Source organism: Hakea prostrata, chromosome 4 (assembly GCF_041222555.1).
Source record: "Hakea prostrata isolate BN-2017 chromosome 4, UWA_Hpros_2, whole genome shotgun sequence".
Taxonomy (NCBI): domain Eukaryota; kingdom Viridiplantae; phylum Streptophyta; class Magnoliopsida; order Proteales; family Proteaceae; genus Hakea; species Hakea prostrata.
Genome location: NC_142603.1, coordinates 37,929,868 through 37,945,348, shown reverse-complemented (window position 1 = coordinate 37,945,348; position 15,481 = coordinate 37,929,868). Strand labels below are relative to the sequence as shown.

The window sequence follows — 15,481 nt, the reverse complement described above, 5'->3', positions numbered from 1 at the left end:
TCATATAAGCATATAATCATATCATAGCATGATAACAGAACATATATGATCATATAAGAAGGCATAACATGGAAACCGAATCATATGAACATATAAAGGAGGCAGTGAAAGCATGTAATAAAAAAATCAGATTATCCAATTGAAATAATCTACAACCGTATGAGATTAACAATCAAATTAGCATGTAAAGAATATACAAAACCTAATTTGAAACATAGAAGCACAAACCACAAAGCTCTGATGCCAATCTGTGATCGCATAACCATGCCCTAGTCTGTATGTAACCGAATCAAGACAAGAAATTCACACACGAGAGAGAGGTTTGATGACGGAGTTCGGCATTAGATGCCTACGTCTCCGAGATTCAAGACTGAACCCAATCCACTAAATCATCCAAGACATTACAGGTATAAGGGAAGAAAGAAAGAAGATACAAAGAACACCTATTACAGGTAACCAATGAAGCCAATACTCCCACCGAGTATCCTTCTAACCTTGCTGATCAAAAGCCCCAACATAGAACCTCCAAGATCCTCCAAGAAGCCATTACCGTAGAAGGTTGAAGATGAACGCAGCCATTATCTGATTTCACGGCTGCGTTCATCTTCAACCTTCTACGGTAATGGCTTCTTGGAGGATCTTGGAGGTTCTATGTTGGGGCTTTTGATCAGCAAGGTTAGAAGGATACTCGGTGGGAGTATTGGCTTCATTGGTTACCTGTAACAGGCGTTCTCTGTATCTTCTTTCTTTCTTCCCTTATACCTGTAATGTCTTGGATGATTTAGTGGATTGGGTTCAGTCTTGAATCCCGGAGACGTAGGCATCTAATGCCGAACTCCGTCATCAAACCTCTCTCTCTCGTGTGTGAATTTCTTGTCTTGATTCGGTTACATACAAACTAGGGCATGGTTATGCGATCACAATGTTGTATTATTATATAAATCCTATTGTGTTAGTGTATAAATTCTATTGTATTATTGTATACATTCTGTTGTAATAATGTATAAATCATGTTGTACCAGTGTATGAGTGGTATTCCTATTCAGACTCATTAATGGAAAAAATTACTACTGGACCTACACCTACAGGGACTGGGGAAGGGGATAATACAAATACTGCAGCATATGATCTAAAGAAAGATCCCAAGAGGAGGAAGAAATTAAAGGACCCTGGATGGAACTATGGTTTACTAGTCAGACCTCACAAACAAAAACTTGGTCGGCTATAACCTTTGTAACAGAGATACCACTAGCGGGAAAGAAAGACAAACAACATTTGGCTGGTGGGTTTGGTGAGGTATCCAAGTGTCCTAAGGTGACTCCAGAGATTTCTAGGAAGATGTTAGAAGCCATTGTGGGCAAGCAGAAGAAGGTATCTACAATATTAGATGAGGATAAAGAGGAAGAAAATGAATATTCTAATCAAGAAGAGGCATCGAGTGGAAACCAACATGAAGCTAGAGTTGAAAAGATCGGATTTGGTTCTGGTCTTGGTAGGTCTCACTATTCAATTAAACTTGTGCCAAGTTCTAGGACAGCTTCTAAGAAGAGAAAAGTTGTCCAACAAGAAGTAAAGGGTCCCATGGATGCCCATATGAGAAGAACCCGTGAACAAGTAGTTGTTGATAGGCATAGAAAGGGTTCCTATCAGACTATAACAGAGCATCCGAGTCGACATCTCGCAGAGAAGAAAGTGGATAATACAATGCATGTTGGTTTTATCAATCTAGACTCCCATTCAATGCAGCTAAATCAATGGGTTTTGAGGTTATGGTTGAATCCATTACTCAGTATGGGCCATGTTATCCACCCTTCTTATCATGAACCAAGTGTGCCACTGTTGCAGACAGCGAATGAGGAAGTCCATGAAATGAAGAGAAAACATAAAGAATATTGGAGGCAATATAGATGTACTCACATGTTTGATAGTTGGACAAACCAAAGAGGCAGGCACATAATCAACTTCCTTGTTAATTCTCCAAAGGGAACTTTTTTTTCTTTTAGGGTTCCATTGATGCATCTAAACACATATAAGATGCAAATATGTTGTTTCAGTTGTTGGACAGTGATAAGAACACTCTAATCCAGTATCAGAATTAATATTGATACTAAGAAATTAACAAGATCTGGTTTTAATGATGCCAATCAACCCCACAACATTTAATGTTGCCCCTTAGCTATATGCAGCCTAAAATCCACATATACAATCGATACCCTCTCCTCTCAATTCCCCCTATGTATTACCCCTCAACTAACCCTAACACCCACTCTCTCCTCACAGGCATCATCCTAGGGCCCTAACACTAATGGCCCCTCAAAATTCACTTTGTCCTCGAGGTGAAGGAAAATTAGAGACTTGGTCTTCACATGTTTGCCGCATAACCATGCTAACTAAATGTTTTTCAAAACAAACCTCCAGGGAATCCAACAAATTCGGCATCCACATGACTTCAGGCAACCCAAACAAAGAAAAACAATGTAAGCTTCAACAAATGGAAAGAACCCACCAGGAGTAGCTATGGGAAATGGGTCCAGCTAAAAACCAATATCATAAGAATCCATATAGAACACAACACCTTCACTAAGTTTTCGATCAATATGTGAATCAAGGGCTTCAAGCACATTGGCAGGACTAATCTCCCAATGGCCATTGGAAACCCTTTCCCCGAAAGTACTGAAAATGATGCCTTTGTTTTCGTCAAATGTGCACAATGTTTCGTTCACATGAAAAGGATTTGGTGGCCAGCCTTTGCTTCCGAAACCCCAAAGAGAGGTGCCAACGATATAGAAGAGAGACAACATTGGTGCAATCCAAAATATCCAGTCTTCAATAGTATATCGGGCTTAAAAAGAGTATCATCATCTAATTTTGCAAAGCTTGCATCCTCAAGGAAGTCAACACATTTCTCCATATAAAACATACCTAAGTTAGGCAGCAACTCAAACACTTCATATGAGGATAAGAATGCAGAAATATGATGATGAGAGACCTTCAGATCACAACTCATGATATATTTTGAAGCATCCAAGAGCTGCGCTATAAAGAGGATGAGCTCCTTATAGTACAAGCCACGAATACGCCCATCTTCTTCAGTGACGACTGACCTAAGAAATTTGAAGTCTAAAAACTTCTACAAGTGTCACAAGCTAGTGTTGCGCTTCTACAGACGACGTTGGAACGTGAACTTGGATCTCCGCCGGTGAAACAAGTCTGGCTTCGCCAACTTTGGCAATTGAGGGCACTCCACAACCAATTGGGGTCTTCCTACACCGCTGTTGGCTTCCAGGGAGTTTCCGCCATCGTCATCGCCTTTTAGTGGCTACGATATGTTGTCACCGATGGTTGAGTGAGAGATGGCGATATAGGTAGGCTTCATGTGAAGAGAATAGAAATTATGATCCACTCGTGCTACTAGATGAATTGGATTGGAGTAATGAGTGGATGGTTGATGAAGGTGGCAACAACCTAGTGTACCCCAATGAACTTAGGTGGAGCGATGTTAATAGGGCAACAGGGGCATCCACAATTCTTCAAGGCAACCGACCAACTAGGGCTTTAGCATCAACTTCTGAAGCCATAATAGTGACATATTCATGTGTTCGTAGAGGCAACAAGAGTAGGAGTGGGGCAGTTGATGTTGGTGCTGGAGATTCATCCAAGGGTAAAGGGGATTTGGAGATGGATGTTGAAGAAATGTGTGATGATATGGATGTTCCAGAGGACTTTGAAATCAATACAATTAGAACATCTAGCCCTCCAAGACAAAAGCAAGAGAAAGAAGGATTGCCACCGATATCATTCGAATTATTTTTTTTGAATTTTTATGATATGATATGCATTTGAATATTTGAAATTGGATCTTTTGATATGTGGAGGAGTTATCCAGTAGGGTTGTTTACTTGTTTTCATATTCTAGTTTCCAAAAATTTTGAATTTGAAGTTTGATTTTTGACTTTGATGTGGTTATGTTTGAAGTTAAGGATTGTGTTCGATGTTACATAATGATTATATTAATGAACTTTTTATACTTTTTGCAAGATGGTTCATACTTAAATGCTATAAATAAATTATGTAACTTTTAGCATGATATTTGGATCAAATATCATACTTTCATTACAAGAAATTAACACTAGAATGCCTTAACCGCCTAAAAATTAACAGTAGAATGCCTTGACTGCTTAATCGTCGCCTTGTGGGCGCCTTGGAATCCCTCCATCGCCTTGGTTGCCTTGTCACCTTGTTGCCTTGACAACCAAAAAAAAAAAAAAAAGAAAAAGAGGGAGGAAAAAAAAAGCAAACCTGGTGCCAAAGGCTTCAACACAAGCAGAGTCAAGGGGGTAGCTTTTCTACGCAGACTTACCCCCAACAATTTTTGTTGTGAGACTGTTTTGATGCCTTGATCTTGGGGTTTCAACTATAGTCCACCAACCATCATGCCAAGGCTCACCTTGACAACCTTGATTAAAATTAATTATTAATCCCGTGCACCAGCATTAACCCCACTTTATGGGCTTATAAATTAGGCTCATTACACCAATAAACAAAACTAAGAGCCTTAATGTCTATAGAACCCACCCATGAGCCAAAAAAAGTACTTAAAAAGCACAGTTGACCATTTTGGACGTTCTTAACTGCATCACTGTCCCATCATGGCTGGTAAAAATTAAAAAATTAACAAATTAACAAGCTTTGCAACCTAGTTTTATAAGCAAAATAGCTCATATCTGTGGAGAAACTGACCTGATCATTGATTCCTAATCTAGGATTTAGAATGAAGGGCAACATGAACTCAGTATCAAAGCCTAATCTGGCCATGGATACCTTTATTTTCAAGAACAGAATTAATTTTCCTAATGAAAAGACTTTTTAAAGGACAGAAGGAGAATCTCTTCTTGCAATCCATGCTAGAGATGTTGTGTAGGACAGATGAGGGCCAAGAAGGCATCCTCTTGTCTCTTTCCTCTCCCCTATCTCTCTCTACCCCAAGTTATCATTAATGGATACTGTCCACAGCTCCTGAATAGCCCCTTATCTCTTCCTCTTCTTTTTGCATTCTCACTTTCTTTCCCATCATAGGCTGCCGAAATCAACAAGCCTTCTTGACCTGGTTTTATCAGAAACATAGGTCAATCTCAGCCTACGAAACAGCAACCTTATTTTTTATTTCCTAATACATATTATAGGTTGGTTGGCTGCATCATAACACTGAAGTACAAATATAACAATAAATGCTGCCACCTACAAAACAAAGCTGATAACTCATTTATACATGAGAAAAATGGTTGCAATGTATCTTTTTTGGGGGGGTAGAGAAAAGGTACCAATCATTCAATTCATCAACATACATTAAACATCTTTTTACATTGAAATTTGAAATTCTATAGTAAACATGTAGGGTGTCACCATATGTACGCTATAAGCAAGAAATCAGATGGTGTCAGGCAAACAGAACCACCAACCTGGGTAACATAATTGCCATACTGGTCCTGTGCAAGAGAACAAGCAGATTCCAAAATTTCATCCACTATACATTGACATTGCAGGTCATCCGTACAATGCTCCAGAACTCTCTTCTCGAGACCCAAAAAAATCCAAAGCAGGTACATAAAGATTTTGATGAAAAACAAAACCTTATGAATAATTCTTGGTAAACTAACTCACCTGGATAACACGACAACCATAGGGGTGTGTAGAAAGTGTTGCAACTTGGCCATGAAAAGCAGAAATGATGAATCCAATTTTTTCAGTCGGAATACACTCAATGCATTTTTGTATTACATGATTTCCATTTTGATCACGAACACACCTCATTACATGCCCATCAAGTTCATGGACAAGCTTTATTTTCTGATCCAACTCAATAACCTCAAGTGCCTACACAAAATATGCAGCAAAGAATCAGAAAATGGAGAAAATAAAATTCAAACTGAAAGAAAAATCACAACCATATCATCTGGTTTGACCTTACAAACTAGGATTCAATAGATATTGCTTGAGGCCTTTACTAAATGCATATAGCCACTTGTCCACGATAATGCTAACCCATCAAATCAACATAAGATAGTTCTGAACAGTTGACAACCAAATATCAAGAACAAGATATCATGCACTGAAAAGATCTCTTCCTTCTCAAGTTCCAAACATTAAAAATGCTAGTACATCATGGGCTACTAACCTTTTCCCCATGTTCTTCACCAAAACCATCCTATCTTAGTGTAAATAGAACCCTAAACTCCCAGGGATTTGTTAATTGATAGCTGGTTCTATTTAAGAAAGATCCTGAAGGCTGGTCCAGAACCTCGGTAACTGGGTTACATCATCTAACTTCACCTCTTCTTCCTCACGGAATTAAAATTTACTTCTAAGACTACAGTGTCTTCAAATTGGATCACCAAATGTCAACATCTTCCAAAACAGCTGCCCACATGAAGTAACTAATACATGTTGGGAGGGATCACCAATTCCAAACAGTTTTAAGAGGTGGCTTTCCTCCATAGTGTATCATCTTAAAAAAGATTCTTCCACCAAAAATTTGCCACTCCTACCTCCCCCGCAAATCCTCCTTGTTTTGGCAACCTCCACAACCTCATAGGCTACTGCTCTTCCCACATCTATCTCATTCAACTTTCTCCTAAAATTAGGTATCTGCTTCTCTCCTTTCCATATTTTCTACAGTTGCATCTTGATTCCCAGCTACTGACTCCAAATATGGAATACATATAGGCCCATTCCGACATCAATGATCCTGCAAATATTTCAACCCCCACCTCTCAGTGTCAACCAGAACTCTCACCCTCCCCTTAATTTTAGAGGGAGATTGTATATACGCTTCCGCATAATCATCACTAGGTCTTGTCTACCCTAACCCTCCAAAACTGAACAACCCAAACTTGGCTTCAATGTCTGTTCCCATAGGACCCTTCCTCCTCTCCTACTCTCCTACTCTCCATACCACTTGCATGATAGCACCACATGCATGATCTTCATCCTTTAACTGCACCGTATCCAGCCCTCCATCTCCCTCGCAATAAATACTTTTCCTACTCCAAAAAGTATATCTTCAGTGATCATCCATGCCATGCCACCTGGAACCCCAATGAAAATTTTCCAACCTGTTTGCTACCTATGCAGGATAAAGAAAGTATGGACACCATCTTTTTAGAAAAGCAGTGAGCACACTTTATCAAGGTAAGCTACCTTGCCAAAGATGAATATTTTTTACTCCAACAAAATTCTTATGATAATCCCAGGAAAAGCAAAATGATAACATATACATAATTAATTACAACTGTGGCTTCAAGTGGGAAACCTTATTCTAGAGAAATGACATGCACAAAAACTAAGGGATTGTATGGAAATGTTTCTATTCTGTTTCCCTGTTTTTTAGGTAAGAAACAGTTTTTCCATTTTCTATTCATTTTCAATTTTTCACTGTTTCTGGGTGCTGAAATCAGGAAGAAAAAAAAATGCTTCTGCAACAAAAAAAAAGGAACAAATGAAAGAGGGAAGATTTTTTGAGTTTTTTAGAGTTTCAAAATAGGATGTTATGTTTTGATGTCAAAAAGACAAGAATGCCCTTCCGCCTCTTCAAGAGAAGTGTTCTTTAGTTTTGGGTAAGAAACACCAATTTGGTGTTTTCTTAAGGTGGGCTCAGAATTGCGCCAAAGATCCAGATCATTTCAAAAATGTGAAAAAAAACATAAAAAGCAGATCACATTACACATAACTGTTTTGGGCTGTTTGTGTTCCAAAAATGCAAAAAAAAAACACAGGAAACAAGAAACAGTAACGTTACCATACAACCTCTAAATGATTCATGATATTCATGTCCTTCAAGAGGATATGAAAGCATCAGTAGACACCAACCAACAAACAAAAACTAAATTAAATTAAAACACCATCAGGAACAAACAATTGCAATATCCATAAAAGCCAGCAACTCAGCACAAAAAGTTAGCGAGAAAGAACTCAGAAACAGAGATGCCAATGCTACTAATATAGGAACAGAAAATCTGAAAAGAGTTCACTTTTTCCCCCCTCTTCCCTTATCTCCAACCATCTAGCAGGAATTTTCCCATTTGTTTCCTCTCAACGTCTCAGTAAGTATTCTTATGCTTAAAATGCTCCAGTATATTAAATTGACAACGAAATTTTGGAAGCATCAGCCATTTCTCATCACCGTTTTTTCTATTTAGATTTTTTGAAACTTGTTGCAGAAAAATTTTGGAGCAGAGCTTTGAATAGTGGGTTGTGCACTAAATAATCATAATAATTTAGTTGTGCAAGCCATAGAGCTAGTTCTCATTAGATCAGATTACAAAGGAAAAGGACACTAAGAAGGTCAAACAGATGAGGACATGCAAGTATAAATTATTGTTTCTCAACTGACACATTAGAAAGAGATTGGAGTTGCAAGTTTCAGATGCACAAACACCACATGAGCATGCCCCAAACTAATCATTTTCATGTTTGATGCTTCAGAAACTGTAAATAAATACTAGATAAGAAATATCCTAATTGTCACTCAAAAAGAAAAATGTTTTATGAATTTGTCTCTTTAAATTTGAACCAATAAGAAAAAATTTGTGTGCAAAAGAAACTATATCATACAAAATAGCATTAAAACTTAAGTATGAAACAGTTAGCTCACCTTCTGGATTACACGACAGCCATACATTTGAAGACTTAAAGGCAACATATGGCCAGTTAGTTGATTTGCCAGTTCCTTTCTCTGTTCAGGGCTTCCATGCTCAAGAAACTGAAAGAAATAGAAGGAATTTAAACAACCAAAAGGCCAATCACAGACAGAGGAGAAAGGGCTGCCATGGGGATGATAACTGCAGAGAATAAATATGTCAACTAAAAATGTATTCTCCCCACTCCTTTCCTGTAACTCTAGGGGACAAGGAACTTTGTTTGACATTAATATCATAGAAGCATTAAGAATGTATACCAATACAGAAATATGATTTTTTTCTTTTCTTCATTTTTTAAAAGAGGGGCAGAGGAGGGGGAATATTACCTTTTGAATAACATAATTCCCAAACACATCTGTCACCAACTTTGAAGCATGTGGAAGAACTTCTTTGAAAACTGATGTCTTTTCATCAATACTACAAGTTTCCAACTTCTGCTGAATAAAGCGACTCCCATGTTGATCAGAACTGAGGTAAAACATACAAAAAAGAATTATTTCTGAAAGATGGGAAATAATGACAAGATATCTACAACCATTCACATGAAAATTAAAATTAAATGAAATCAATAGAGGACAAAAGTTTGCCTAAATTCAACAATGCGCCCAGCAATATCAGATAGCTCAAATCTTCGAGCTTTACTGGATTTCAGCTCTTCAAGGAAAGAAGACGTCTTTGGGTCATCAAACCTTTCAGTGCCTCTTTGACCTTGCCATCCAGAATAAACCCCTGGAGTTCCAAAAGAACCTGGCGGAGATCTTATATCATTTACCCTCCCTGGAAGACTTGTTCCTCCTATAGGGGATCCTGGTATTACTGTACTAGCAAGCGGTGAGGTTGGGAATTGCATCAAGACGCCCATACCAGGAGGGCTACCATATAAATTTGGACTACTAGGTCCCCCTTTTCCTGGACTTGGGATAGTTGAACCTGCATTTCTTGGGTACTGTGACTTCTGATTGGCTGGATAAGCAGCTGGAGAATAAGCTTTCTGGGAATCACCACCTTCCATCTGACTTCTAGAGACTCTAGATGCCATTGTACTATATTGACCAGAAGCAAATGTATCATCTGACGAATGCTGAATGTACTGCATATAAAGAGGATCTGGAAAAGAAGGCTGCAGTGTAAACCCCAACTGTCCATAAAACTTGAACAGATGTTGCAAATCAACTACAGGTGCCATGCTTCCCCCTGTTGAGACAGTAGTGGGTCGAGCACTAAAGCTAGGACCAGCAGTACCATCAAAAGCCATTGGAATTGCACTATGAGGAGGGTATCCAGCTACAAATGGAGGCAGAAGAGAAGTATTAAAAGCATACCCACCCACACCATATTGGGGAGCAAATAAGCCTGGTGATTGCAAATTAGGGTAAAATGGATTTCCTGAAGCCATATAGGCTGTAGCTGTTGCTGAAGCATACAGAGGAGGTGTCATTCCAGAAGACTGGCGAGCTGGCAGTACCTCAACTGCTGAACCTTTAGACTGACCAAGTGAAAATTGGTCGCTGCCAATGTATTGTCGGTGCATTCTGTGAGAACTCACGTGAGATTGGCCCCCCTGAACCTGTGATGTAGTGCCTCGTGGGCGCAAATGATGGTGCTGTGAATTGTTCAGTTGACAATGCAGCCATTCTTGCTTATTCCTACGGTTTTCTGCATTTGGCAGGCCGGATAGATCAAGAGCTTTAATTCCAGATTCAATACTGGTAATATCCGGAGCAGTCACACTGCTAATTAGACCATCATCTTCCAAATTGGCATCTAGACTACTTGAACCCCCTCTCTGGTCAGGATGGTTTCCCAGCCCTTCCGGGGATAATGAGCTGTGAACTGGAGCAGAAGAATCACCATTTGAAATTGATTCTACAGAATGTACACCCAAAGAAATTGTTCCCACAGAAATGCCAGTGGAACTAGCATTCAACTCAGTTAATTTTGCAGAAGCACTAGGTGGATCAAGTACAGAGGTGACGATGGAATCATGATCAATTCTTTCCTCTGAGGCCACATGGCCTGAGGGACGACATTGGTTATATACAGGTGATGGAGTGCGAGGGAAGTCCTCCTGCAAGATGCATATATAAACAATCCATTAGGTCATGCATTTAGTTAAGTTCATGACACACAGAAAACCTAGACCCACCGGAAGTTCCATGCATTTAGTAAATTCATGACACACAGAAAACCTAGATCCATTGGAAGTTCCTTTTAGTCACTTGCAACTTAAAAGTAAAAGTCAAACCAAATTCAGATAGCAAGTGTGAAACCATATGCAGCCATAAGGGATCCATATTCTGTAGCATCAAAGCTACATTTGAACAGTACCAATCAAATTAGCCAACGGTGAAATAAAGCAAGCAGGAAATATTATATAATCTCATCCAGCAGTACAGATGATACATTAAAATGCTTCAGAGTAGGAGAAATAAGGAATATAGTTCTAATTTTAAGTTCCACACCTGTATAAGGTCAACCAGACTTTTATGTCGTCCCATCAAAGAACTTGACCATTCTTCAGAGAGATGACCGCTATTACTTTCTGTATAATCACCAGATGCCTGCCAGGGTGATCCATCATCCTCTGGCTCTTCCTTGTGGGTTGAAAGCGTACCTCGAGATAGTTGTAGGGACCCATTGCCACTATCATCAAATGAAGTCAACCTCCAATTATTACCCAAACCACCAACATGATGTACCAAACAACGGTTTCCCTGTGAAACAAGAGGTGGAGGAAGTCTGGGATTCAAGTTCACATTGGAGCAGTAGTATGCCAGATAGGCTGGATCAGCACGGAGTTTCACTTCAGATTCAAAATTTTCATGAGCACTGTTTAAACCTGCCAGGCTAGCATCCAGACCACAGTTTGGTGCTATAAGGTTCCTAATGGCGGCAAAAGATCCCTCCATGCTTGGAGGAGCACTTCCACTACGATTAGGGGTTACATCCATCCCATTTCCATGAAACTTCTGACCCTTCAACAGCAATCCCAACTCTTCTGCTGCCATGTTGTATGAAGATGATGCAAATTTTGCAGCCTCTTTAGAAGAAGGCCAATTTCTAGCTCCAGCAGCTTCCACCAATCTCATAGGACTCTCAGTCGCCATCCTATAAAGTAATGGCAAATGCTTTTACTGTTAATAATGATTCATACATCTTTTGGAAATCGAGAAAGAATAATTAATTACTATCCTGATAAACGTGTGGAACAAAACCACTGCCAGTTTAGCAGAAGAGATTAATAAAAAGACCGAAGGATAACAAGAAATCCACTAAAGGCAATAAGAGCTGCATATATCCAGCATCAGGAAAAGATTGACAAGTACATTAACAAAAAGATATGATATAGATGCAAGGACTACACATGACAAATCATTCAACACATTATTGATGAGAACTCAAAAAAGAAAAATTAACAATCAGGAAAGTTGCAAACCCAGAACTCATAATTGGCAAGTTATAGGTTATGACTTATGACTAATAACAACAACAGAAATCCATCTTTAGAATGTAATACAGTAATACTTCTGCTATCATGAATAAAAAAACAATAATAACAATCATCATGAAATATGGAGATCTAGTACACACACTAAAGCTGAACTTAGCTAAATCCAGTCCCTTGGGATGAATCGTAAATCATAAGGTATAATTTGATATTAGAAATAGTATACTGGGCAAATCTGCTAGAGGTACAAGCATCTTACGAAGTTACCTATTCAGCAGGGTAATGACAGGATACTGCATACAAAAAGCGGGGGAAATCCCATTCCTTGTGCCAACTATGCCAGAACTGAATGCTCCTAAGGACAATATGAATGACACGTAAAAACTCATAAAGCCCCAATAGATAACTAGTAGAACGTATTTGATAGCAGAAGAAGGCAAAAACCAAGCTGCACCAAACTGATAAAAGAACAACTTTAAAAAGATTTAACATTCTCAACCGAAATAATATCTTAACGTAACCCAAAACCAGAAATTCAAACCACCACTTCTACCACCCTCCCTTCCTCATTGATTTCAACAATAGAAGTCAAACAAGCTGCTACTTCAGTAGCCTAACATTCTCAACATACAATTCAAGCAAAATGTGAAAATGAACTTATGCATTCCTTTTCTTTGTTGACATTTTTTTATTCTTTTTTAAGTTCTTTTATTTTTATTTTTTTTCTTTGTTCTTATTTTTCTATTCTTTTTCTTGTCTCTTGCGCAGGGTTTTTAACTGCATGAAGGACAACCAATCAGTGGGTTGACAATTAACAATTAATGCATTGAGAAGCAATCAAAGATGTTATGTGAAAATGTCACGTATTTCAAGGTTTCCTTTCATGGAGATGGGAGGAATTGCAGAGTATCCTTTACACACCCAGTTTATTATGATATTCATATGGTTGGCTTCTAGTATATCACATATCCATTCCAAACTCACACATAACAAAACCTCAAAAAGCAAATATTTTTCCTCAAAAAGTAACCAAACTAGAGCTACATTCCACTTTCAGACACAACAACCTCCAAAAATATCAATCGTGCAGAGTGAACTCTTCTAGTGATTAGACCAAAAACCCATCATCAAGAAAAGCTCACAATACTTAGAACAAAAAAATAAATGAGTCATATATTAACTCAGACTCTCCTTTTCAAGAATGATGAACCAAATATCAATCAAAGCCACACACAGCGCCGGAAAAGATGGGAGCATGTACACGTAAAACACCAAAATATTTGAAACAACCTTATTCACAGAATACAGCTTGATAGAAATCCGACGAGGTTGCTGAAATTCAAAGAAAGAAAATTATATTATAAAACCCTAAGTCGACCTTCTTTGCAGTAAATATGGTCAATAATATGATGAAGCTTTTCTCCAGGAATCTCAGAGAGAGAAAAACCCTCGTCTTGTTTCCATGCGAATATGAAACTCAAAAAAAATCTGGAATTTGAAGTGCAAAAGAATAAAGCTCTCGTCGTCAGTCTTCACTTCGAAAACCAAAATGTCGCTTATGAAACTCTCTCAATTCTCGACCACGTCATGTTTTGAGCAGAGAATCAACAATATTAAAACCAGAGAGTGAAAATGACGATAGTACGCAGAGACGCCATTTTGGAATCAGATTTCGGGAACTTATCGGTTTTTCCTTAGGAATGAGAGCGGGTGACAAACTGATAATACCACCCTCACACAGACCATGTAACCCATGAATTCGCGTTGTATTTGTTCAAAGGGTTTTCAAATTCGGAAATTTTTTTAACCGAAAAAATATCTGTATCCATCCGATAACCAATCGGATTCAGATTTTGATAATTGTTTATTGGATTGCCAATGCTGGGGTTAGCAGAATGGTTGAGAACTTTACTTTTCAGTGGAGAGATCGTAGGTTCAACCTTTGCGAATCATATCATACTATATCAAATCATATCATTTCATATATAGTATGATATGATATGATATGATAGGTTCAACCTTTGGTATGTAATATCCACATCCCCAATTTCCTTATCATATTATCATATTATCATACTACCATATTATATCAGATCATATCATACTATCATATTATCATATCATATCATACTATCATATTATCATATCATATCATATCATATCATATCATATTATCATACTATTATTATAGAAGCATGAATTGAAATGGAGATGGCTACATTTAGTTTTCCACTAATACTAAATTCACACAATTAGATTTTTGTATTTCTTTGCATTAATTGTAAAGTATGTCTACAATTGTAAATGCAAATTATTGAATTCATTTTAATTTTGAATTTCTTCCTATTTCATTCTTCAATAAACCATTCATTGCTTGATACATTATTCGAAATCATTACGGAAAGTAAATACCAAGAAGAAGAATTCAATGCCAAGAAGTAGAATTCAGTATCATTTCAATTATCATTCAATTATGGAAATGATCCTCAAATGGAATATGCCTCACTGTTCAGCAAGAAGAAGACACAACACCGCCTAATTTCTCAATTTTTATATTTCCCATGTAATTAAATTATATATGAACTCATAATAAGAATGACATTTCACTATTTCCTATGTAATAATGTAAGAAATCACTCACTGAAACTGACCGCCTGATAACCTTGATAACCCTTATGGATAACTTGCTTCATTGGATTTCTGAGCTTTTACATCTCCTATGTAATTAAATTATATATGAACTCATATTAAGAATGACATTTCACTATTTCCCATGTAATAATGAAAAAGAAGTTACTAATGATGATTAATGAAATACATATCAAATACATTTCCAAACACATGACTGTTCAGCTGGTCAAATAAGCCCATAAATCGCATACATTCTGAGTTTCGAAATCTTTTCATAACCCCATACACAACATAAACCCACTTACATTGACAATAAAAAAAATGATCGGAATTCGAAGAAGAAACTGATGATGATTAATGAAATACATATCATATAATTTACAAATACATAACTGTTCAGTTGGCCAAATAAGCCCATAAACCGCATACATTCTGAGTTTTATCATTGTGAACACCTACACCAACTCCATTATCAATTTCAACAGCTCATTTCTGAGAATTCTTCACCCTGACAGCACCTACAGCAATTGTGGAGGTATGTTAAAATACAGTTTATCATAATTCAGTTTACTTTTCTATCAGTTTCAAATTCTTCAAAATTGTTTAATTTCATCTTCATCCCTACAATTCTCTGCCACCCAAGGGAACATTTGTGGGATCTAAAATTATTGAAGAATTGCAGCCAAGAATGTGTTGGCAAGGTCCT

The 15,481-nt window shown here is 37.7% G+C and overlaps 1 protein-coding gene across 3 annotated transcripts in view; it reads right to left on the bottom strand.

The window, feature by feature from the left end:
• LOC149018807 (pumilio homolog 5-like) overlaps nucleotides 1-13,906 on the bottom strand; it is a 47,936-nt gene extending 34,030 nt beyond the window's left edge. For 2 of the 3 annotated variants that reach the window (XM_089152939.1, XM_089152941.1), the window contains exons 1-7: nucleotides 12,412-13,510; nucleotides 11,159-11,804; nucleotides 9,284-10,764; nucleotides 9,023-9,164; nucleotides 8,651-8,758; nucleotides 5,662-5,874; nucleotides 5,460-5,570 (exon numbers count right to left, since the gene is read on the bottom strand). In XM_089152939.1, coding sequence (XP_089009065.1) covers nucleotides 5,460-5,570; nucleotides 5,662-5,874; nucleotides 8,651-8,758; nucleotides 9,023-9,164; nucleotides 9,284-10,764; nucleotides 11,159-11,804; nucleotides 12,412-12,533 — 2,823 coding nt within the window. In that variant the 5' untranslated portion in view covers nucleotides 12,534-13,510. The other variant, XM_089152940.1, reaches the window with a different exon arrangement.
• Between the last annotated feature and the right edge of the window lie 1,575 nt (nucleotides 13,907-15,481).